Genomic DNA, 26,687 nt, shown 5'->3' on the forward strand with positions numbered 1-26,687 from the left:
ATTACAGGCGCCCGCCACCATGCCCAGTTAATTTTTGTATTTTTAGTAGAAATGGGGTTTCACCATGTTGGCCAGGATAGTCTCAATCTCTTGACCTTGTGATCCACCTGCCTTGGCCTCCCAAAGTGCTGGGATTACAGGCATGAGCCACTGCGACTGGCCATGTTTTCTTTACGTTTATCTAAGGATACATCCCAGCCTATGGAATTACTTTATAATTTGCTTACCTGACTGAACGATCATCACTTCCAGTCACAGCCAAAGGTTTAGTAGGATGGACAGCAAGTGCCCAAAGTTCACCTTCACAATGCCCTTGCATAATTAGAAAAGGTTTATTTCTTTCTTGCACCACAATTTCAAAAATTTCACTGTCCTGTGTTCCAACTAGAATGTGGTCACCTCGCCAACACACACTCCTTACAGACAAACCTAGTAAAAAGTAAATTGTATTTAATATATAATGCTGTAATAATGATAGCAGCAGGAGGCAGACAAATCCCTACGAGATAGGGGCAAGTCCTGGTGAAATTCAACCTTCAAACCGAAGACAGTTTAAAGCCTGAAAGCCAAGCTACAGGTCTTGGATAAATCCACAGACCAACTGAGAACGTCTCTTTCCATTTGGCACACTTTCCTCTGATTGATCCCCACCTTTCACCTACTTTACACATATTTACCCTTCCCTAATTGGTTTTTTATAGTGTTGTGCCCATCTTTGAGTGGTGCCTTTTTAAAGCCTTTTTTGCATACTCACAAACCCATCAGCATGCAATTGCTCATTCTGAGCCCAAAAAAGCTCCAGACTCAGCTATATTTGGGGACTGCCCACCTTTGGGTGGGGTGTTGGGGGCGGGGGAGACTACCTGACTTCAGCCCATCTCGGGTACCCTCTCCACTGAGAGCTGTTTTGTCACTCAGTAAAACTCTTTGCCTTGTTCACTTGCCAGCTGTCAGTATAACCTCTTTCTTCTTGGATGTGGGACAAGAACTTGGAACTCACCCAACAGTGAGTACAGAGCTGTAGACCTGTAGCATTCCCCTCCTACTCACCAAGCAACAGGAGAGGCAGCCACTGGGCACCACATGCCCCGTTTATTGGGCAGGACCGAAAGAGCTATTAACATGCTGTAACACCTGCTTTGGGGCTTCAGGGTTGTTGGAGTCCCCAAGTTTTTTAGGTGCCACCACATTCCCTTCATCCAGACACCAACGCCCAAGGCAGAAGCAGGTCACAGCACACCCACTTTGGGGCTTCAGGGTTGCTGGAGTCCCCAAGTTTTTTAGGTGCCACTACATTCCCTTCATCCAGACACCAACGCCCAAGGCAGAAGCAGGTACAGCACACCCGGCCCAGCCACGGGCTGAGCACAGATCCTGCAGCAAGTGTGGGATCCAGCCAGAGTGCAAGCCAAGCGCAGCCTGCCAGGCCAAGTGGGCAGGGTACCTCCTGGCGAGCCTGGAGCCCACTGCAGCCCTGGACAGGGGCGTTGCCAGCCATGAAGGTCTCCAGCTGGCAAGGTGGCACCCAAAATATCCTGTGTCAATAATTCCAATCTTCCTAAATTGAAGTTAGTTTTGTACCTTTTATATCTTAGATGTGAGACAGAAGAAAATATGTAAGTCCTTGATCTATAATCACATTTTCTTCAACTGTCCATGTTGTTTTCTACATGAAATATTTGTCTTTTTATGTACCTAGTTCCTACCCAGCCTTCAGACATGTACTCTTCTTCCTTCTCCCTTGTAGACAACTCTAGCCATGTCTACTTGCTCAGCCAGTCTTACAACACTTCAGTCTGCATTGTTCAATAAGTACTCAATTAGTAAATTACCTTTATAGAATTGTATTCTTTTTCTTTCAATAATCTGACTTTTTACTTGTCTATATTTCATTTCTTTGATATACTCATAAAATCATTAAAAGAGAGAATTTCGCTTTTCTGCATACTCCTCAATGTCTGTTGTAATCTTAGGAAAGCTACTGTGTTTTTCATTTTTCTCATGTGTGTTACATGGCCAATATGAAGACACCATGTACCTCACAATGTCCTTATGAGGATCAGATAAGAAAAAGTCTCAAATTATTTTGTAAGCTTTAAAGCACAATAATGTTTAGCAAAACTAATGAAAATAGAATAACAGTTAACGTTTACATGCTTATTATGTGTTATCCTTATAAACATTTTAGAAATATCAATTCATTCGATCCTATATCCTAAATAATGTATTTATTCTTATTCTCATTTACAGTGAGGGTAAATTACCAGCCCAAGGTCACACAACTTGTAGGTGACTGGAATATGGTTTAAACACAAACCTGTGGGTAGTTTTTATAGTAAAAGGTCCTGTTTTATTACATCAATTTTTTTTAAGCCCCAAGAGAAAAAAACTCCCCCAATTGCTGACAAATTTGGATGAAGGAAAAATACATCTATCCACATTTAAATCATCCTGAACAAAAGTTTCCCAACCCTCAACATTTACCCCCAACTGTTTATTTAGAATAGTTTATTTGTTAAATAGTTATAGTTAGCATTCTAATAGTAAAATACTTTCAAAATCCAAAGATACCTAAGTGAGTACCTCTCACATCTCTCTATAGGTCTCATTATAATAGACATTAGACTTATGAAAGAATCTTTCTCCTAACAATGAACCTAAACTCTTTACAGGCAAAATTTCTCCTTAATAGAAGAATTTCAATCAAACGCATACAGGGTAAAGAGGCAAATATGAGTCTTATTTATATTTACAAAACTTACATTGATACTTACTGAAAGAAAGAGATAATCTTTGGGAAGTTTAGAGTTTGCCTAGTAATAAGACATTTGTTTTGTTATTACCTTTGTATCCCTGGTCTGTTTCCCTGAGATCAATCACAGTAATTGGTTTAAAAGTTAAATCCCAAAGACGAATACAACCATCTCTGCCACCAGTAGCAAAGCCTTCTTCACAAGCATTCATGCTAAAAATTCCTGCCTAGAAGGGGAAATAAAATAAATTAACAAAAAATGTTTTTTAAGAACATCTATTATATGAAAGTAGAAACCCTTTTAAACCAATCTAACAATATTTTGGTAGGATATAAGAATAAACAAATACATCAGAAAACACAAAAGAAAATCTAGAAGTAAGTCCACAGGAACTTAATACAGTTGCCCCTTGTGGATTTGAACTTCACGGGCTCACTTATATGGATTTTTTTCAATAAATACAGTCAGCTCTGAATCCACAGTTCCACATCAGCAATGAAACCCAGATCAAAATACAACCTTTGTGGGATGCAAAACCTATAAATAGGGAGGGCTTTACGTAAATATGCAGGTTTCCCAGGGCAAGACTTGAGTATGTGCAGATTTTGGTATCTGTGGTCCTGGAGCCAATCCCCGCAAAATATCAAGGCATGACTATATATAACCAAGGTATTATTTAATTATATGGATATAATGTAAAAGAAAATAAATTTAAACCCTATACCACATGTAAAAATGAATTATAGATGCACATAAAATATAACCATTTATAACTAAATATAAAAAATAAAAATATTAGAAAAAGTCAGAATAACATTTAGGTAACTTTGGGCTGTGAGAGACTTTTCTATGCATGGCAGATCACCCACGAGTTTTAAATTTGTTCATATGAGAAAAGATATAATAAGCAAAGACAAACAGATTGGAGAAATATTTGCAACACGTGTGACTGTCAAAAGATTAATAACCCTAATATTCAAATGAATAAAGGAAATAAAAACAATTCAACAACAACAAAAAATTTAAAAAGTAAAAAAGCAAAGGGTAGGAAAACCCAATTAATAGAAATGTAATGCACTGAGGACTTTTCTACATGAAGATCTTGCTGTTAACAACGTGGCGGCTTCGTGCTATCCAGCTCCCTTTACTTTGTAAGGTGGACCCAACTGCTAAAAAGCTCAAACCAAAAAACACTAAACAGTTTAAACAGCAGATTTCTTTTCAGTTTAGTAAGTTATTTACACAAAAATTTAATCACCTCTGGTAAATTAGCCTGAAGAGCACTAGCTTTATTCCAGTGTGGTTAATCTAGAATACTTTTAGATTGAAGTTAACAAGCTTTTTTTCAACACTACTCTTCAGAAAGACACCATACTAAAGCAATAGCTTTAACAAGATACTAACTATACTAATGTAATAAATGTCAATGAGTCTAACTGATTTCTTCATTGAAATCTTGAAAACAAATAGATAATTCAGTTAGAAAAGCATTTTTCAAGCAACCAAACTGACTAGAAACAATATACTATATTATGCAGTCTGTCATTCTAAGACAAGGTTAAGTAATATGTCATTCTAAGACAAGGTTAAGCAATACACATTAAAGTATTTAAAATACTTAAATATACTTACAGCATGGGCGCCTTGTATCGTTCGTATAAGATTGATTCCTTTCCAGACATATATATCCCCATTGAGTGCACCAGAATATGTTAATTCATCCCTTGCACAGGCTAGGCACAGTATTGTCTGAAGGTCACCCGTCTTACCAAAGACACCTCGTTTTGGGGTCAGAGCATTTCCACATAAACTCCAGAACTAAAAGGTATACAGTATAATCAAATTACCAAAGAATTCTTACAAAATAAAGTAAAACATTCCCAATACTTTGATGCTATATTAGAGCAGTGAGCTACAAATTAACTAAGAAATTGCCTTATGATAAAATAGCATTCAACGTTCAGATTCTCATCCTAGTGTTGTCAAAAGCTATGTTATAGCATAGCTATAGTCACTGGTTTCAATTCTTATCTGTAAGAATAAGGGGTTTGAATCAGATTATTTTTAAAATATGCTATGCTTTCCTTGGGTTTCTGAAAAGAAATCTACATAAAACTTAGATTAAGCCAGGCACAGTGGCTCATGCCTATAATCCCAGCACTTTGGGAGGCAAGGTAGGCAGATCACCTGAGGTCAGGAGTTCAAGACCAGCCTGGCCAACATGACTAAGTCCCATCTCTACTAAAAATACAAAAATTAGCCAGGTATGGTGGCGCATGCCTATAATCCCAGCTACTCGGGAGGTTGAGGCACGAGAATCACTTGAACTCAGGGGGCAGAGTGGTTGCAGTGAGCCAAGAGTGCACGACTGCGCTCCAGCCTGGGTGCAGAGCGAGACTCTGTCTCAAGAAAAAAAAAAAAAGTTTAAGTTAAAAAGTTGGGAACGGGTTAGCAATGAAAATGAAGATAAGTCATCATAGACTAAGAAGAAAAAGGACCAAATCTAATGTTCTCTCTCTGATAGAAACATTAAAGATAGGAAAAAGGAGTATGCTACAGCTTATTGTAGCTGTAATATTTGATATTTTCAAAGTTGAGCAATTGCTTTGCTTGTAAAGCTTAAAAAAATAAGATAGATGTCCATGGGGAATGATTTGTTCATTCTTGGGAGAAAATAAGAAGTTAAACATGAATCTTCATTACCAGGGGTTTTGGTCTATTAGGTGGATTTAGGTAAATTTTATAGTTCAAGGAGAGAAATTTAAAGAAAAAGGAGTTGGGGGGAAGTGGGCACAGTGGCAAATGCCTGTAGTCTTAGCAATCTGGGAGGCTGAGGTGGAAGGATGATTTGAGGCCAGGAGTTTGAGGCTACAGTGAGCTATAAATCACGCCTGTGAATAGCTACTGCACTCCAGCATGGGCCACATGGTACGATCCCATCTCTAAAAAATAAACCAAAAAAATGGGACAGGACAGAGATATATACATTAAATAGTTCTGCATGAAGAAATTAGGCCCAAAGAATAAATTCAACTTTATAATAAGTAATTAACATTTAAAATAACATAATTTATTATCATACATTCTTATTTTAAAATTTGAAGCCTCAAAGAACTAAAAATTATGATCATTATCTATTCAAAGATCTAATAAGTACTTTAATTAATGAAACTTTATAATTTTAAACTTAAAATCTCCATAATTTCTGTGTATATAAGTGGCTTGTTCTCTTTCTTTCAGCGTGTCCTAATTTGAATCCATTATTTTCTTCTAGATCAATGATTCCCAATGTTAGCTTCACATTAGAATCACCTAGGGAAATTATAAAATGGGATGCCTGGACACCCACTTGAGATGAACTGGGACAGAATCTCTGAAGCATGAAGCCCAGGTACCAAATGATTTTGATGCTCAGCAAGGGTTAAGAACTATTGTTCTAGAATCCAAATCAATATTGTCCAATAGAACTTTCAGTGATGATGAAAATATTACTTACACACACACACACACACACACACACACACACACACACTTTCCAATACAGTAACCACTAGATACATAAGCATATGAAATGTACTGCTAGGGTGACTGAGGAAATGAATTTTAAATTTCATTTAACTAATTTATGTTTAAATAGCTACGTATGGTTGGACAGTGAAGTTCTAGATCATCTCTGGGAATTAATTTCCTCACACGTATTGCCTGCAAAGAGAACTATGTTACTATTCATTTCTTCTAGCAAAGGAAAAGAAATGTAACTCAGTATAAAGATATAGTTTATTTAGTTTGAGAAGATGAACTTTTTATAAAAACCTGAAAATGGAGCCTTTAGCTTTACTTATAATATAAAATAGTAAGATCTCTTTATCCATAATTTGCCAATCACTTATTAAGCACTTAATATATATCAAGTACCATATCAAACATACTGTCCATCAAAGATGAACAAGACAAAAATCTCTACTTTCACAGTGCTTATATCATGTGCCTTAAAGCCCAGCATACAGCCTTTTTGGTATTCAATATTTGTCAAAAAATAAATATTTACTACTATCCATCAATCAAATCAATACCAGAATAACAAATCCAGAATTGCAGCAGCAGTGAAAGATGCACTGGAGAAAACGTGGATGGAGTTAAGCATATTGAAATAAAGAATGTGAACACAGAACCTTAATTCACTAGGAATTAACTGTTATCAGGAACTGTTACATCAGACAGTGGAAGTAAAGCAAGTTATTTCCAATTTGTTCCAATGATTTAAAAGTAAGTATAAACATAATAAAGAATATCACCACTGACTTTACAGGCTTCAAAATCTGAGCTGTAATTATAAAACAAAACCCAGAGCTTTCACAAGCAAAGTAAATAGTGGCTATCAAGGCTAAGAGAGGGACAAGGAGAGATTTGCTAAAGGATACAAAATTATAACTAGATAGGAGGAATAAGTTCTACTACTCTATACCACTGTAGAATGACTATAGGTAATATGAATATACAGTTTCAAATAGCTAGAAGGAGGCTATCGAATAGTCCTAAAACAAAGAAATAGCAAATGTTTGAGATGATAGCTAATTACCCTAATCTGATCACCATACATTTTTATGTATCAAAACATCACTATATACCCATGAATGTGTACTATTATTTGTCAAATAAAAAAAAAATATTTTAAAGGCTGAGGTCAAATCAGGGAGCGAACATAGAAAAAGGAAAAGCAACACTTTCAGAAAGCAGACCATGTGTTAGGCACTATGACAAGCACTTGAGTATATACTGCCGCCTTATTTAATCATCAATTCTTTGAGGATGGTAACAGCAGTCACAGTTTTAAAACGTGAAGAAAAAAAAAGCTCGAAGAGGTTAAATAACTCACACAAGGTTAAACAGCTAATAAATGGCAAAGCCAGGTCTACTCATGTTGCCTCTCCCACACCATTCTATCTATGTAAATGAAAAACTCTTCATTTGTTTCCTATTCTCAACATTGTACTTTGTAAGTGAAACATGAAGAAACAGGATGGACACAGTAAATCCTGCCTCACTAGATAACAAATTTCTTTATGGAATGTGGCTTATTAATCTCCTATTCATATCTATATCGCTTACAATAATTCAAAGCAAATAATATATATATTTGTTTGATTGAATATAAGAACAATAAAAACATTGCCATTTTAAAAGTAAGTATTGTCAAAATTCTGAAAGTAGTCTAAATTGTTAACAGTGAGATATATAGTTAGCAGCAGAGAACTAAACGTGACTATTATAAAACAAGACCCTTCTAGTACCTTGATATGTTTTACACCACAGCTGACAAGTTTATTTGGCTGGTACAAATCCCAAGAAATATCAAATATCTGTAAACAAATCAGATTCATGATTAAAATACTTATTTCCAGAATCATTTAAAAATCCTGTCCAAAAGACCAAATGGCCCAAACTCCTAACCATAAAATAAAATTACTCAATAAGTAATAATCAGAATCCCACACTTTAAAATCTTACGAGAAATAAAGCAAATTTGAAACTGATAAGAAATAAAAAGTATTTCTTAGTTTCTATGAACTTCAAACACTACTGGAGTAAAACTGAACACCTCCGTTTATTTTTAATTTTTTAAAAAGATTGGTCCATAAATAACAAGAATGGTTCAACAGAATTAGGGCATGAAGGGAGGTGCTTGCATAATTCCTACAGAAAAGAGTGGAACATGACACTCATACAGCCTAGAAGTAAGAAACATCTTTATAGCTTTCTATCACTCAGAACTATTTACATAAAGAATCCAAACACTGATTTTATAGTAATTTTTTTTCAGTGTTTCAAGGTCAAAGTTAACTTATACTTAAATTTTGGGGAGTCTCCAGACTTCATTATTTTCTAAAATTCCATAAATTCTAAACACATGCAAAACATTTTGATACAAAAGCAAACAAGCAAAAACCCAGGTGAAATAAAATACGAATTAGAAATGTAATTAAACAAATGACGAAAGAAAAACTAACATTTAAAAAATAATTCATTTATTATGCTTTCTGGTAGTCTTCATGTTTGACACCTTATCAACCTACCTCTAAAAGGTTTACATTTTTGGTATACTAAAATGTACACTTTACATTTTGGTATACTCTAAAAATTTACAAAAGTGATGCTCTTTAGTGATAATGAAGAAATAATACATATTTAAGTTAATATTTAACAACTCACCATAATACAGATTATATGAAAAACATATCAATGCAACTTTGAAATATTCAACCACAATAATACTTTCAAAAACTCCACTGACAATGTCATATTTTATAATAATGAGTCTATTTATTAAATTCCCAATAGTCATGTTCAAAATGCTTTGATCTAAGCAGGTAAGAACATGCCAGCTGTCTAATAAAATATATACAACATCTTACTAATGGCTTAAATTGTGTGTGTGTGTGTGTGTGTGTGTGTGTGTGTGTAACAGGCCTCTCTGAGCAGCTACTAAAAACCAAATGTATTCTCCAAAATGCGAATATACACAAAATTTTCTACCCAACTTTTAGAGTCATAAATTCCCACCAAACAGAATCATTGGCCATACCTCTGTGCTGGTTCAGGTTAGGATTTTACTACACATACATACACACAAATTAGATACTTTTAGGAGTTTACAACTTTTTTGATCTACATCCATAAAAATAGTATAACATTTCATTAAAAGCTAGCTATGATGTATTGTTTATATACAACTTGGAATGAGGAATATATATTCTAACAAGTTGTCAGTTAAAAATGTTAGGTCTCTAAAAAATGTAATAGTAATACGCAATTTTAAATCCATACAAGCAACATCATTTTTCACCTTAACTATAATACATATGTAACAAATTAGTGGTAAACCAAACTAAACAGACCCTAGGCTCAAAACATTCAATTTTTAAATTGAGATTTGAATAATGGGTGCCTCCATATGTCAAACCCATCAAACTTCACACATTAAATATGTGCATCCCTATGTATATCAACTGTATTTCAATAAAACTGTTTTAAAAAACAGAAAGAAATACATCGTTTTTACTGAAGCAAACACTGGGTTAAAAGTCTTATGCCTAAAGTAGATGATGGGTTGATGAATACAGCAAACCTCCATGGCACGTGCATACCTATGTAACAAACCTGCACATTCTGCACATGTACCCCAGAACTTAAAAGTATAATAAAAAAAAGAAAAAAGTGTTATGCCAATGCTATACATATCGAATGATGTTTCCAAGTCCTACAATACATATGTATTCTAAGACTTTAAGAGTTTTTACATCTGTACAATTATTTACCAACTGCAAAATTTTAATTACATATGACCAATCTGGCAATAACAAAATACAGAAGGATAAAATCCCCTGAAGTCTCCTCTGGTCTTTCCCTTCCAGTACTCATTAGAAATCTCAAAAGAGAATACTTACTCTATCTGTATGACCAGGGGCCATAGACAACATTTTTCCCCTTTTCCAGTCCCAAACACAAACTGCATTCTTTGAATCCAGTCCAACTGAAACCAAGCGCTGAATTATGTCCACGAAGTCCAGGAAGGAATAAAAAGGCAAACAAATCAAAGAGAAACCAAATTATAAATAGCAAATAAATTATACTCATGGGTTTTTATAAGCACAAAACATACACATCTATATTTACCTCATAAAGGCTGAACGTATTTCACCCTGTTAGTGTTTCACATATGTATAGATCTTCACATTATGAAACAGAACAGAGACTTCCATTTCTAACAGTAGGATTGACAAAATATCCTAAATATACCTCCTACCAAAAACTAAAAATACTAGATAAAATGTAAAATCATCTTTTTAAATGGACTGCTGAGCTGTCGAAGAATTAAGAAATCTCAGAACAAAACCAAAGTGATTTCCAGTGGGAAACCTGGAGGATGAGAAAACACCTACACCTACTGGACTCTAAAGGCACCAGGTGAATACTTGTACCCCTGATTTCTGTGCTGTGGCCTGAGGAAGAATAGGAGACAAAGTCTAGGGCCTACCTAAGGTGGGGATCTGAATTGCAGATCGCCTCTGATTAAACCAGTAAACCTCTCAGAAACAACAAATAACCCCTTCCTAAAGAAGGGGAGGCAACTCATGAAGAGGGAGAAATAGCTCCCTGAACATTTGTAACCACAAGCAGCCTTCACATGGTTGCTGGCCTAAATTCACATTAAACATGAATCCTTCAACTAGGAAATTTAATTCAAACTAGTCTTCAGGGTTGGTTGTGTCTTCAAGCAACTTCAACAACGTGGCCCAAGCAAATATAAATCCTAAATGAAGTACCGCAACTTCGATCCATCCCCCAAAGAATTCCTACAGGTAGCAATTCAATAAAAATAAGCTACAAAAAAAAAAAAAAGGCCAGGTACAGTGGCTCACACTATAATCCCAGCACTTTGGAAGGCCGAGGCAGGCGGACTGCTTGAGGCCAGGAGATTGAGACCAGCCTGGGCAACATGTTGAAACTCCGTCTCTACTAAAATTACAAAGATTAGCCAGGTGTGGTGACACCCGCCTATAATTCCATCTACTCAGGAGGCTGAGGCAGAGGAATCACTCCAACCCAGGAGGTCGCTCTACTGCACTCTAGCCTGGGAGACAGAGCGAGACTCCGTCTCAAAAAATAAGAAGCAGTAGCAGCTAAAAAAATAAACAAACCACCCCACCCACACACACAGACACAACAAAATAAGAAACCATGAGTGAGAATGGGCAAGTCACAACAGACAGCAAAGTCGATCTTGCAAAAAAATCAGATATGGAATTATTAGATAAATAACATAAAATAAGCTTAATGTGAGTAAATAAAATTAAGGATTCAAAATATCTGTATATGAGCAAAGAATATGAGACTATAAAAAGTATCCAAGGAGACTTGAAGAAGCACACGGAACTTCCGGAAACAAAAAATAAAGAAAGTTAAAAATTCAATGGAAGAGTTAAATACAAGATTAGCAGGAGATGAAAAGACAAAGTTGAAAAGAGAAGTGGATAGTGAGATGGAAAGTATGAGAGAGGTTTAAAAACATAAAAGATGGACTTCTAGCCATGAAGGTGTATCAAAGTCTGAACTTACCCTCCCCCACCCACCCCTGCCATAAACAGCTAGAAACTGTACAGAATATATGAAACAAATGTTTTGAGACATTTGCAACAGGAAGTAAAGCACCGTGAACCCTGAAAGAGGGAAAAACAAATAAGTTAAGTCCTATAATCACCCCAGCTTCCATCTAGGAGGCAATTTCCAGACTACGGCACAGAAAGGTAGAATCCAAATAGAGCCCAGTAGACTTACTAATTTGGACAAACAGAGCCTGGAGTTCAGAGAGGACAAGATGGCTAGAATTTGCAGAGCAGGAAAACAGCTCTAGTAAAACTATCTATAGTAAGATTTGGGAATATTAATCTCTGCATGCATAGGATGAACTCTATGAGGTCATGCAAAGAAGAAATTCTAGAAAAAGAACAATTACTAGAGAGCTAAAAGCAAAAAATTCTCAGAGATCACAAACGGTCCAGAATCACTCAAATCCTCAATAACCAGAATGAAGATATCTCTTTGAACTCGCTGGGCAGTCATCAGGAATCCTGAGGTCAGGAGGGGAGTGTCATACCTTAATAGTGAAATTATACCAGTAATTCTAGAGCAAAAGCTATTCTAGTGCTGCCTCATAAAAGTTTGAAAGCAAGCTTTTCACAAAGATGAAACTGATTCATGAGGAACTTGACTATTTGCCAGAACAGTGTCCATATACTTTAAAAGGATATAATAAAATTACTGATATGTGAAGAAACAGAAAAATGTGACTCATAACCTGGGGAAAATCAATAGAAATAGGCTCAGGAAACCCAGAGATAATCAGGGTTAGGAGACATTTGCTGTTAAAATTAACATTTTCAAGACACCCAAGAATTATCTTAAACATACCAAGAATAAAAAAAGAAAAGATATAAAAGAACGACATAGAAAACTGTTACATTATCTAAAATGAAAAATTTACTCCAAAGGATTAACAGCAGCTTAGACAATGATGAAAAGATAAATAAACTTGAAGACATAGCAATAGAACCCATCCAAAATAAAGTACAGAAAGAAAAACAAAAAAAGAATTGACAGAGCTTCAATGACCTGCAGGAAAATATCAAGTGGTATAACATACAGGCAATTATGGCTCCAGAAGGAGAGAAATGACAGAGGAAAAGAAAAAAAAAAAACTGAAGAAATAATAGTAGAAAGTTTCCTAAATCTGATGAAACCATAAATCCACAAATATAAGATGTTCAACAAATCCCAAGCAGGATAATCATTCACACAGAAAAAACACACAAGACACATGGCAAACAAATTGCTGAAGCCATCACTAAAGGGCAAATTCTAAACAGCAGCCAGACAAAAAAGGACAACTGCTGTACGGATGAACAAAGATTTAAAAATTATCCTAGACTGCTCATCCAAAGTGATGCAAGTTAGAAGACAATGGACAAACAGTTTAAAGTGCTGAGGCAGAAAAAAAATCAGCATAGAATTGTATACTAAGCAAAAATATCCTTTGAAAATTGAATCAAAACCAAGTCTTTTCCAAGCAAACAAAAGCTGAGAAAATGAATCATCAGTAAACCTGCACTATAAGATATGATAATGAAAGTTTTCTCCCACAGAAGTAAAATGATACCAAATAGAAATGATTTACACATATGAGAGTGTCCAAGTGGTAAATACGTAAGATTTTCTCATTAAAATTTTTTAACAACTAAGGCAAAATAACAGTTATTATGGGGTTTTCAAAATAGGTAGAAGTATTAATAAAATAAATGACAATAGCACCATAAAGAGAAGAAAGGAAACAGCAGAATATACTTTTCATATTCTTTCCAAATATACATGAAACATCATGAAGATCACAAAATGTGGATTACAAAGTGTCAATAAATTTTAAAATTAAAATACAGAGTATGTTCTCTGACAAAAACAGAATTAGAGTAACAGAATGTTATCCAGAAAATCTCCCAAATATTTGGAAATTAACAACATACTTCTAAGTAACTGAAAGGTCAAAGAAGAAATAACAAGAAAAATGTGAGGAAAAACCCACAACACATACTGTGAAAAGTACTGGTTTAGAGCAGGGGTCAGCAAAGTACAACTCTCAAGCCAAATCTTGTCTGTGCCTATGTTTTTGTAAATAAAGTTTTACTGGAATATAGCCACACTCATTCTTTCATGCATTGTCTATAACTGTTTTCACACTACAGGGCAGAGCTGAATAGTTATAGCAAAGACCAAATGGCCCACAAAGCTTAAAATATTTACTATTTCACTTATTATAGAAAGTTTATCAAACAGTGGTTTGGAGCACAGATTCTGGAAGCAGATTGCCTAGGTTTGAACATCGTCTCTTACTAGCAGGGGTGACTTTGGACAATTATTTAGCCTCCCTGTACCTTACTTTCCTCACCTATTAAATGGGGATATAAAAGTACTTCACAGGGGTCACTATGAGAATTAACATATACACTACTTAAAGGAATTAGAGTGCCTCATATATGGTTAATGTTATGTAAATGTTTGCTTCATATCATTATTATTATTGCTATTAGTTTACTATAACCATAGTTAAATGGGGACAAATAAAAATACCTCACAGGGGTTACTATGAAAATTAACATATATACTACTTAAAGGAGTTATAGTGCCTGGTATATGACTGATGTTATATAAATGTTTGTGTAATATTATTATTATTACTATTAGTTTACCATAACCTTAATTAGCTTTAAGAACCTACGCCCTCTAACTGTCCAAATGAGAAAGGTCATCTAATATCCAGTTACAGTTTCTGAAAAGAAAGTTTCTACTATTTAAACTTCAAAATTGGTAGGATGAATAATTTATATAAAAAGACACAGAATACAGTTTGTTATGACTCTCCATCAAATCAAGCTAGCAGAAAGCCCAGAGAACGAGAGGAGATGATTTGTACCTCCTGAGAGTATTTACTATTTGGGAACCAAAGGACATCAGCAAAAAATCTAGCTAGAACAAAGATATCTACCTCTTGCTATCAGAATACTGTGTAGAGGTTAAAATTTCATAAGACAAGTATATCAAGTGAGGAATAGCCGGAGGGGCACTGCTGTTCTTTCCACTGATGTTTCCTCTGTCTGGCATAGCTCATCAAATACACACAGCAAAGCACAATTGGCCAAAAACTTTAAAATTCCATGTATCCAAATACAGTCTCAATACATCTAGTTCTGTACAGGCAATAACAAACTAGACTTGAGAGCACTTTCTCTGTAGCCTTGATAAACATATCATGGCTCAAACCAATATCCCTATGCATAGGTTACGCAACAACAGACAGGACGAGGTAGAAATGACAAAAGCAAATATTACCTCCTCTTCAAGCTTTCTAACATTTTTTACTTTATCATTTCTTTTCTTTTAACCCCAACTTGGTAGATAAGAAAGAGAATAAAGAAAGTTTTCAAGCAAAAGTAATGCTTAATCCATATCTTGGAAGAGAGAGTCAGAGACAGTCTGTAGAAAAGTAATAAAGTATATTTCAGAACAAAGGACCTCAAGATTAAAGAGATCATGGTGCTTTCAAGAGAGCGCCAGTAATTCAATCCAGGGGAGGGAAGGAGTGCCAACTGGAAAGCGGCAAGGGACAAGGCTGGAGAAGTAGAGCAGAAGCCAAGATGAAGAGTTTTTTTGTTTGTTTTTTGTTTTTTTTTTGATAGAGTTCGAATAAAGAGAGAATTCAGTTTTAAATGTATAAAATGGAATATCTACAGAACATTCAAGAGTGATATTTAGAGTTGAGAAGCTAGAGCCACTGTTAGCTGATATGGAAGTTAAAGTCATGGGCCTATATACTCACCCAGAGAATCTAAGAAAAGTGAAAAGAAAAGGCTACAGACTCCTGAAGAACACTGATATTTAAGAAGCAGACAAGGAAAGACTCCTTTAAAGATAAGAAGTAATAGTGAGGGAGAAAGAAAACCAGATAAAGAAGCCTCTATCCATCTTCCCAAATTCCTCCCTGATCCTATTCCCAGACAAAATCTTATTTGTGTCCATTAAGTGAATTGGAAGTATCCATAAAAAATTCTAGGCCGGGCGCGGTGGCTCAAGCCTGTAATCCCAGCACTTTGGGAGGCCGAGACGGGCGGATCACGAGGTCAGGAGATCGAGACCATCCTGGCTAACATGGTGAAACCCCGTCTCTACTAAAAAATACAAAAAACTAGCCGGGCCAGGTGGCAGGCGCCTGTAGTCCCAGCTACTTGGGAGGCTGAGGCAGGAGAATGGTGTAAACCCAGGAGGCGGAGCTTGCAGTGAGCTGAGATCCGGCCACTGCACTCCAGCCCAGGCGACTAAGCGAGACTCCGTCTCAAAATTCTAGCACACCAAATATTTCAATAAGAAAGAAATAATAATAGCATCTATTCCATAGGGTTGTTGGAAGGATAAAATGAGATAATGCAGGCTTAGCATAATGCCTGGTCCTTAGTATATGCTCAACACCTTTAGCTATTATGCTTTCATGAACTTAAAATTTTAAGTAATATGTTCTCATTAAGATCTGTGATAATGAAATACATGTACCCAAGACTTTTCTTATAAGCTGCTCAAAATAAGTGAAATTAAACACTTTCAACTAGTAAAAGCTATGGGCATGATTTCCCCTTGGATATATAAAATAAATTCCTCAGCAATGCAATATACTACATTTAGAAAGGGTAAATTTAAAGCTAAGAAGAAAATATATATATTTAATGTTATAGACACTTATAATTAAAATGGCTTGAATTTCATAACACCTTAAGTGATTTTTAAAAATAACTTTGTAGGTTTGTTTTATAACATTTCATGTTCCTATGAAATAGATAAGTATTATTATTTCCTCTAAAAAAGAAAATGAAATTCCAACAGTATATTAAGACTTGAAAAATTACAGCAAAAATGGGACATGAATTTAGTTTGTGCAATTGCCAAACACTGCTATATGGTGATATAAACCTAGAAGCACATTTTTTTTTCCAAATAAGAGATTCCAATTAAGTCTTTATAGATCCATTACCAGAAAGTCATCTCTTACTAATATGAACAGGAGGCAGGGAAATACTGGGTAGAAGAGGGTGGGGTCCCTGGCAAGGGTTCCACCCTCAAGCCTGGACCCCTGGCCCTAAATAAGAACATGCATTCCTGTTTTCCTGCCCGAATGTTGCCTTTGCCAAAATCACTCTGGCCCACCACAACCCCAACCCTGTACCCATAAAAACCCCAAACTCCACTGGCAGAGGAGCAAAACAGCACTGCAGAGAAGGAGAGAAGTGAAGTGTCTGCACATCAAGAGGAGTTTGGCCGGGGATGGTCAGGAGAAGATTATCTTCCCACTCCATCCCCTTTCCAGCTCCCCATCCCGCTGAGAGCCACTTCCATTGCTCAACAAAATCCTCCATATACACCACCCTTCAATCTGTTCTTGTGACTTGGTTCTTCCTGGACGCTGGACAAGAATTCAGGATGCACTGGGTGCAGGAACCCAAAAAGGCTGTCACACTGACTCTTCACTGAGCTGTTTAACACTTAAGATGCCAGTGTTAAAAGAGTACTGTTTGTAACACACACCCTCTGGGGCTCCAGAGGTTGTGGGTAACCACTAGATGCTGCCACAGGCAAGCCAGCACCCAAAGGCACTCACCCCAGCTCTCCTGCAACCTCTCACCTGTGTGCCCCACTCCTGCAAGGGGTTTGAGCTGGGCAGCCAAGTAAATGAGCCACACCCGTTACAAGTCCTACGAAGGCGTCAAGGGAACTCTCTCATCTCATTACCAGAAAATCATATTAACCTATGCTACTCAAAGAAGCTATTCCTCAGAGTAATATAGAAAAACATCTACTGGTTATCATATTCAAGGGGATAGAACACACTGTAATTTGTTTCTATAAAATTGAGATCTATAAAATTAATGAATTAAAAAGCAGATAACTAAAATTGTTCTAAAATTTAAAATGATTTTAAAGTCTAATTATAACATAAAACTTTTAAAGATTATAAATGAACAATCTGCAAGATCCAACTTTTACTGGTAACTTTAAAAGTATTTTAGGTATAATGATTTCCATAAAAGCACCACAAAAAAAGCCCTTGGCTTGTTTAACTTTTTTAAATCATTGGCTAGAAGTAGATGATAATTTAGAAACTGATTAGTCAGTTGAGTGATAATTATATCCTTTGTTGTGAACTTTGATTTTGTATAAAAAATAACTCATAGGAATTGTTCCATTATATTCAATAAAAACATAATTTTAATAGACAACCTTTAAGGTAACTGAAAATCGAAATGTAGGCTGGGTGCAGTACCTCAAGCCTATAATTCCAGCACTTTGGGAGGTCAACAACACTGGAGGATAGCTTGAGGCCAGAAGTTTGAGACCAGCCTGGGCAGCACAATGAGATCCCATCTCTACCAAAAAAAAATTAGCCAGGCATGATGGTATGTGCCTGTAGTCCTAGCTGCTCAGGAGGGTGAGGCAAGAGGATTGCTTGAGCCCAAGAGCACGAGGCTGCAGTGAGCTATGATCATGTCACTGCACTCCAGCCTGGGCAGCAGAGTGTGACCCCGTCTCTAAAAATAAAAATAAAAAAATTAAAATATATATAGCTTTCTAAGAAACTTAATTTTCCTAAGATAACATCCATCTGTCCTATCAAAATACCCTATCTGGAAAAGAGTTATATAGAAAAATCTCTATAATAACCAGGTAATATTCCACTGACTCAAAATTACTTTGGCTTTCAAGGTAGTAATTAATTCAGTTGAGAAAGTTCTTGACATGATGAAATAAAAACCACATTGTTATATATCAACCACCCACCCCACCTACCCACCTCCACCTCTGAACAAATACTTTTCATCAAATGTCCAAATAAATATTTATAGATGTATAATCATTTTCTATAATATACTTGAACATACAATTTAGAAAAAAAATGAAAAACTGTCACATACCTGTCCATCTAAGTCAAACGCCAAGCAAGCTATACCATGTGTATGAACATCCTTTAAAACTGATATGGTCTGCACAGTGTATGAATCCCAAATACAAATATAAGGCTCTTTCCCAACTTGTCCTGTTGCTACCAACACTCGTTCAGGGTGCAATGCAAGGCTGTAAAATAAGGAAATAAACAAATAAGTAGTATTATTAAAAATTGCTTATACAGATTTTATGTATTTGGTAGATGTAAAACATATATACCAGTGTGAACATTAGACTTTATCCATTTTAGACAATTTGGATTTTTTTGTTATTAATATTTTTGTTGAGACAGCGTCTTGTTCTGTCAGCTAGGCTGGAGTGCAGCGGTGTGATCTCAGCTCACTGCAACCTCCATCCCGCCAAGTTCAAGCAATTCTCATCTCAGCCTCCTGAGTAGCTGGGATTACAGGCAACCGCCACCATGCCCAGCTAATTTTTGTATTTTTGGTAGAGATGGGGTTTCGCCACACTGGCCAGGCTAGTCTTGAACTCCTGACCTCAAGTGATCTGCCCACCTCAGCCTCCCAAAGTGCTGGGATAATAGGTGTGAGCCACTATGCCCAGCCAGTAATTTGAATTTAAAATAAATAGCTTCTATAAAAATCCATGCTAACAGTTACTACTTCATAGAATATGTGATAAACAGTTAATGATAAGCTAATTATACCCTTCATCATCCCTGTAATATACTTCTCAAGAAAAGAACTCTCACAAGCGAGTGACTGGATCACAAGCGAGTGACTGGATCACAGCAACAAATTGGTAGCCTTTTCCTCATTTAGTATTGACCTGTTTTCAAGCCTTCTTTCCCATTTTACTATTCCTTTCATTGGATAAAGTTAGACCAAATCTTAATATCTAAATACAGCATTTAGTAGCACCGCTACTATAACACTAATTCTTAAATTATAAATTCCATTTTAAGAAACAGAAAGGTCACCCATAATTCACAGAAAATAATCTATGAGTCTCTAGAAACAAGACAAAGACCTAGCAGGTGGTAATAGCTTATGTACATCAGCAGAAGGTGGGGAAAATATAAATTCTATTTGATAATTTTTTTCTATATGTCAATTCAGAATATCAGATTTGCCCTTGAGATGAAAAAGAAAATCACTCCTGGCATCAGGGTGGAGAATCAACTAAAAGGGGAAAATTAGGAGGATATTAAAACAGAATCAAGGCTGGGTGTAATGGCTCATGCCTATAATACCAGTGCTTTGAGAGGTCCAGGCTGGAGGATCACTTGAGGCCAGGAGTTCAAGACCACCCTGGGAAACACAGCAAGCCATTGTCTCTACAAAAAAAAAAAATTTTTTTTAATGAGCCAGACATAGCAGCACACACCTCTATTCCCAGCTACTTGGGAGGCTGAGGTGAGAAGATTGCTTGAACCCAGAAGTTTAAGGCTGCAATGAGCTATGACTGCACCACTGCATTCCAGCCTGGGCTTCTGGGCCAGATTCTGTCTCTAAAGTAAATAAAGAAGACAAAATTAACTGGATGCAGGGGACGAGGGGAAGAGAGGGGGCTAAGATGACTCTTGGGTTTCTGGCTTGGGTATTTGAATGGTTTGGGGTGATATTCAACAAGTCAGGGAATACTAAAGGGGTAATTAATGGGAGAGAAGATAAGTGGGAATACCAGGTTGGTTCAACATATGAAATCAACAAATATGGCATATTAACAGAATAAAGGTCAAAAAAACTCCCATATATGTTTATCTCAATAGACACAGAAAAATTATTTGACAAAACCCAATCCCTTCATAAAAACACATAACTAGAAACTGAAGGAAACTTCCTCAAACTGACAAAGGACATCTACATAAACCCGAAGCTAATAACATATTTAATGATGAAAGCTTGAAAGCTATCCCACTAAGTAAAGGGAGAAAACAACGATGTCAGTTCTTGCCACTCATTTAACTTGGTATTAGATAGTCTAGCCAAGAAAAATAGGCCAGGAAAAGGAACAAAAAGTAAAAGTAAAGATCTCTACTGGCAAATGACATGATCATATATACAGAAAATCCTAAGGAATCCACAAAGAAACAACAAAAAAAGAAGAGCTAATATGAATTCAGTAAGGTTGCAGGATATATGATCAACATAAAAAATCTATTGTATTTCTATACACTAGCAAAGAACAATAAAAAAATTAAAGAAAATAATCCCACTTACAGTAGCATCAAGAGGAATAAAACATTTAGGAATAAATTAAACAAAGTACAAGCTTTGTACACTGATAACTACAAAACCCACTGAAGGACATTTTAAAAGATCTAAATAAATGGAAAGATATCTCATTTCTGGGCTTAGAGGAATGTAATATTTGTAAGATGGCAATACTTCTCAAATTGATCTATAGAGTCAACACAATCCTTGTCAAAATACTAGTTGTCTTTCTTGAAGAAACTGACAAGCTGATTCTAAAATTCAGAAAGACTCAGAATAACCAAAACTATCCTGAAAAACAAGAACAAAGTTGGAATCATCATACTTTCCAATTTTGAAACTTACAAACTTACTACAAAACTACAGTAATCAAGACAGTGTGGTACTGGCATGAGGATATGCAGATCAATGAAACAGACTTGAGAGTCCAGAAGTAAACCCATACATTTGTGGTCAATTGATTTCAACAAGGGTGGTGCCAAGACAACTCAATAGGGGAGAAAATGGTCATTTCAACAAAGAGCACTGGGACACCTGAATATATATCCATATACAAAAAAATAAATTTGGACCCATACCTCAAACCATATACAAATGTCAACTCAAAATGGATCAGAGGCTAAAATAATTGTTAAAACTCTTGGAAGAAAATATAGGCATAAATCTTACTGATCGTGAATGAAGCAGTGGTTTCTCAGATATAACACAAAGCATTAGTGACAAAAGAAAAAGCAGATAAAATGGACTGAATCAAAATTAAAAACTTTTATGCTTCAAAGGACAACTATCAAGAACATAGTAACACAACCGAGAGAATGGGAGAAAACCTTTGCAGAGCACATATCTGATAAGGGACTTGTATTAGGAATATATAAAGAATTCCTACAAATCAACAATAAAACTACAAATAATCTAATTTTTCAAATAAATAAAGGATTTTAACAGACATTCCCCCAAGGAAGATATACAAAAGGCACATAAAAGATGCTCAACATCAATAGTCAGTAAGGAAAAACAAATCAAAATGACAATAATACACCATTTCTTTTTTCTTTCTCTTTCTTTCCCTCTTTCCTTCCTTCCTTTTCCTGCTTTCTTCCTTTCTCTTTCTCCCCTTTCTATTTATTCATTTGAGACAGGGTCTCACTTTGTCACCCAGGCTGGAGTACAGTGACACGATCACCACTCACTGCAGCCTCGACCTCCCGGACTCAAGACTCATCCTCCTGCTTTGGTCTCTCAACTGGCTGAGACTACAGGTGGGTGCAACCACACCTGGGTAATTTTTTTTTTTTTTTTTTTTTTTTTTGTAGAGATGGGGTCTCCCTATGTTGCCCAGACTGGTCTCAAACTATTGGACTTCAGAGATCCTCCCACCTCAGGCTCTCAAAATGTTGGGATTACAGGTATGAGCCACTGCTCCCAGTCCACTTCTATAAATACACACATATATACACACATATACGCGTATATATGTGTATATATATATATATACACACACACATATACACACATATATGCATATGTGTGTGTATATATATATATATACACATTTTCAGACAGAGTTTCACTCTCATTGCCCAGGCTGAAGTGCAACGACGCAATCTTGGCTTACTGCAACTTCTGCCTCCCAGGTTCAAGCAATTCTCCTGCCTCAGCCTCTCAAGTAGCTGGGATTACAGGCATGCTCCACCACACCCAGCTAACTTTTTTGTATTTTCAGTAAAGACGAGGTTTCACAATGTTGACCAGGATGGTCTCGAACTCCTGACCTCAAGTGATCCACCTGCCTTGGCCTCCCAAAATGCTGGAATTACAGGTATGAGCCACTGCACCTGGCCCACTTCTACTTGTTAAAAGACAGAAAATATGAAGTATTGGCAAGGATGTGGAAAAAGTGTAACCCTTAAACATTGATTATGGGATTGTAAAATGATGCAGCCTATTTGGAAAACCACTTGGTAGCTATTCAAAAGGTCAAAGTTACCATATGATCCAGCAATTCTACTCCTAGATGTATTCCCAAAAGGAATGAAAACATATGTCCACACAAAACTTGTACTTAAATGTTCACAGCAGCATTATTCACAAATGGCCAAAAAGTAGAAACAATCCAAATGTTTGACTGAATCATGAATAAATAAAATGTGGTATCCATACAATAAAAATGACAACAGGAATAAAGTACTGATACATGCTACAACATGGATGAACCTTGAAAACACTATGCTTAGTGAAGGAAAACAGATATATAAGGGCCACATGTCACATTAATCCATTATGAAATGTCCAGAATATGCAAATCCTTAAAGAAAGTAGATTAGTGATTGCCAGGTGCTGGAAGGAGAGGAGAATGGATAAGGACTGCTAATGAGCTTGGGAATTTTTAGGGGTGATAAATATTCTGAAATTAGATAGAAGTGATGGTTGCAGAACTTTGTGACTATACTAAAAATCACTAATTGTGCACTTAAAGTGTAAATTTTATATTTTGTGAATCATCTCAGTTTTTAAAAAGTGAAAAAAATACTGACATTACCGTCTGTATACATATTTTAAGCATTTATGCAAAGAAAATCTTTGAGGTTAGACAGACATGGGTTCAAAATTCTGTCTCTGCTCTTCACAGGCTTCTCAGCAAATTCTTTATCTTCATCTTGTTTTCTCACCTTCAAAAAGGGCATATATTTACTATAAGTAAAGTGAGGGAAATTTCCCCAAGCTTGAAAACTGGGGAGGAAGGCTGAGTGTGGTGGCTCGTGCCTGTAAACTCAGTGCTTTGGGAAGCTGACACAGGAGGATTGCTTGAGACTAGGAGTTTGAGATCAGCCTGGGCAATGCAGCAAGACCCCACATCTACAAAAAAAATAAAACAACTAGCCAGGTGTGATGGTACATGCCTGTAGTCCCAGTTACTCAGAAGGCTGAGGCATGAAGATCACCTGAGCCCAGAAGTTCAAGGCTGCAGTGAGCTGTGATCATGCCACTGTATTCCAGTCTGAGTGACAGGGCAAGTCATCATCTCTTAAAAAAAAAAAAAAAAAAGGTCTGGGGAGAAAAACTACGCAGGTCCTCACAGTTTAACTACAAAATCTACATGCAATAGAACAGAGGTAGTCAAAGTCAAGTTAGAGAAAAAGGATAGGGTGGGTCCATGTTTAGATTTATAAGAAGCTGTCAGTTTTCCACAGTAGTTGTACCATGTTACACTCCCACCAGCAATGTAAGAAAGTTCCAGTTGCTCTACATTCCCACTAATATTTGGTGTTGCCAATGTTTTTAATTTGAATTTCTGATGACCATTCACATGGACAATTGGTCTTATAATGATCTGTTCAAGTCATTAGGTTGTCTTTAAATTTTTGAGTTTTCAAAGTACTTCATATATTCTCAATACAAGTCCCTTTGTCCAACATGGGACTTGCAAATATTTTCTCCCAGACTGTAGCTTTTCTTTGCATTCTCTGTTTCTCTCACAGAGCAAACATTTTTTAATTTTTATGAAGTCTAGTTCATTGATTTTTGTTTTATGGACCACGCTTTTGCTTAACCAAATGTAATAAAGATTTCCTCTGATATTTTCTAAAACTTTTATGGTTTGTCTTACATTTAAAGTTACAATCTATTTTTGTATAAAATGCAATGTACATTATAGGCTTTTTGTTTGTTTGGGGTTTTTTTTTTTTTTTTTTCTGTCTTTATGTAAGATTCCTAACTTTTCAGCACCATGTATTGAAAAGACTATCTTTTCTCCTTTGAATTCCCCAGGCACTTTTGTCAAAACTCAATTGACCATATCCATATTACTTTTCCACAAATTGTACCCTATATTTTACACCATTAACCTATGTATCTATCCTTTCACCAATACCACACTGCCTTCATGAGTATAGCTTTATTAGTTTAAATAATAAGGCTTAAAATTGGATATTGTGGATCCTCTACCTTTGTTCTTTTTCCAAATTGCTTTGGCTACTCTAATTACTTCAACTTTCCTACAAAGTTTAGAATCAGCTGTATATCCTATATATCTTGTTGGCATTATGATTAGAATTGCATTAAATCCGTAAAGAACTTTGAAGAGAAGTGACATCTTAACTATATTGAGTCTTCCAATCCATAAACATAGTATGCCCTCCCTCCATTTTTCAGGTATTCTTTGTTTTCTGTCTCATTTTATAGTTTTTAGTATGTAACACAGACCTTGCATAGATTTTGTAAAACTTATACAGATATTTTTGAGCTTTTGTAGACAGTATTGCTGTAAAATTTCAGTTTCCAATTGTTCATTGCTAGTCAGTAGAAACATAACTGATTTATGTATATTGACCTGGTATCCTGCGAACTTGATAAATTCACTGAGTTTTAGGAGTAGTATTTTTTGTGTGAGTTTTTTAAAAATAAATTATTTGGAATTTTATATGTAGGCAATTACGTTGTCTAAGAATAGAGACAATTTATTTCTTCCTTTTCTTTCTATAAGCCTTTTCTTTTTACTTCTTGTCTGATTGCACTGGCTTGAACTTCTAGCAGGATGTTGTTTTATTATTATTATTATACTTTAATTTCTGAGATACATGCACAGAACATGCAGGTTTGTTACATAGGTATACATGTGCCTTGGTGGTTTGCTGCACTCATCAACCTGTCATCTACATTAGGTATATCTCCTAATGCTATCCTTCCCCTTACCCCCACCCCCCAACAGGCCCCAGTGTATGATATCCTTCTCCCTGTGCCTATATGTTCTCATTGTTCAACTGCCACTTACAAGCGAGAACATGCAGTGTTTGCTTTTCTGTTCCTATGTTAGTTTGCTGAGAAGGATGGTTTCCAGCTTCATCCACGTCCCTGCAGAGGACATGAACTCATCCTTTTTTATGGATGCATAGTATTCCATGGTTCATATGTGCCACATTTTCCTTAATCCGTCTATCACTGATGGGCATTTGGGTTGGTTCTAAGTCTTTGCTATTGTGAACACTGCTGCAATAAACATACGTGTGCATGTGTCCTTATAGTAGACTGATTTATAATCCTTTGGGTATATACCCAGTAATGGGATCGTTGGATCAAATGGTATTTCCGGTCCTAGATCCTTGAGGAATCACCACACTAGCTTCCATAATGGTTGAACTTACACTCCTATCAGTGTAAAAGTGTCCCTATGTCTCCACATCCTCCTCCAGCATCCAGTGTTTCCTGACTTTTTTTTTTCTGAGTGACTGTATTTATCTCCTTCTCTATTATTTATTATTATTATTATTATACTTTAAGTTCTAGGGTATATGTGCATAACGTGTAGGTTTGTTACAGGTGTATACTTGTGCCATGTTGGTGTGCTGCACCCATCAACTCATCAGCACCCATCAACTCGTCATTTACATCAGGTATAACTCCGAATGCAATCCCTCCCGCCTCCCCCCGCCATGATAGGCCCCAGTGTGTGATGTTCCCCTTCCCGAGTCCAAGTGATCTCATTGTTCAGTTCCCACCTACGAGTGAGAACATGTGGTGTTTGGTTTTCTGTTCTTGTGATAGTTTGCTAAGAATGATGGTTTCCAGCTGCATCCATGTCCCTACAAAGGACACAAACTCATCCTTTTTTATGGCTGCATAGTATTCCATGGTGTATATGTGCCACATTTTCTTAATCCAGTCT

General features: G+C 36.2%; 1 protein-coding gene across 1 annotated transcript in view; it reads right to left on the bottom strand.

The window, feature by feature from the left end:
* The window catches only part of EML5 (EMAP like 5), a 205,258-nt gene that overhangs the window by 139,611 nt on the left and 38,960 nt on the right, over positions 1-26,687 (bottom strand). The window contains 6 exon segments of the mRNA XM_017895377.1: positions 228-429; positions 2,844-2,979; positions 4,386-4,571; positions 8,045-8,113; positions 10,199-10,297; positions 18,818-18,977. Coding sequence (XP_017750866.1) covers positions 228-429; positions 2,844-2,979; positions 4,386-4,571; positions 8,045-8,113; positions 10,199-10,297; positions 18,818-18,977 — 852 coding nt within the window.

Source organism: Rhinopithecus bieti, unplaced genomic scaffold (assembly GCF_001698545.2).
Source record: "Rhinopithecus bieti isolate Rb0 unplaced genomic scaffold, ASM169854v2 scaffold_26710, whole genome shotgun sequence".
Taxonomy (NCBI): Eukaryota; Metazoa; Chordata; class Mammalia; order Primates; family Cercopithecidae; genus Rhinopithecus; species Rhinopithecus bieti.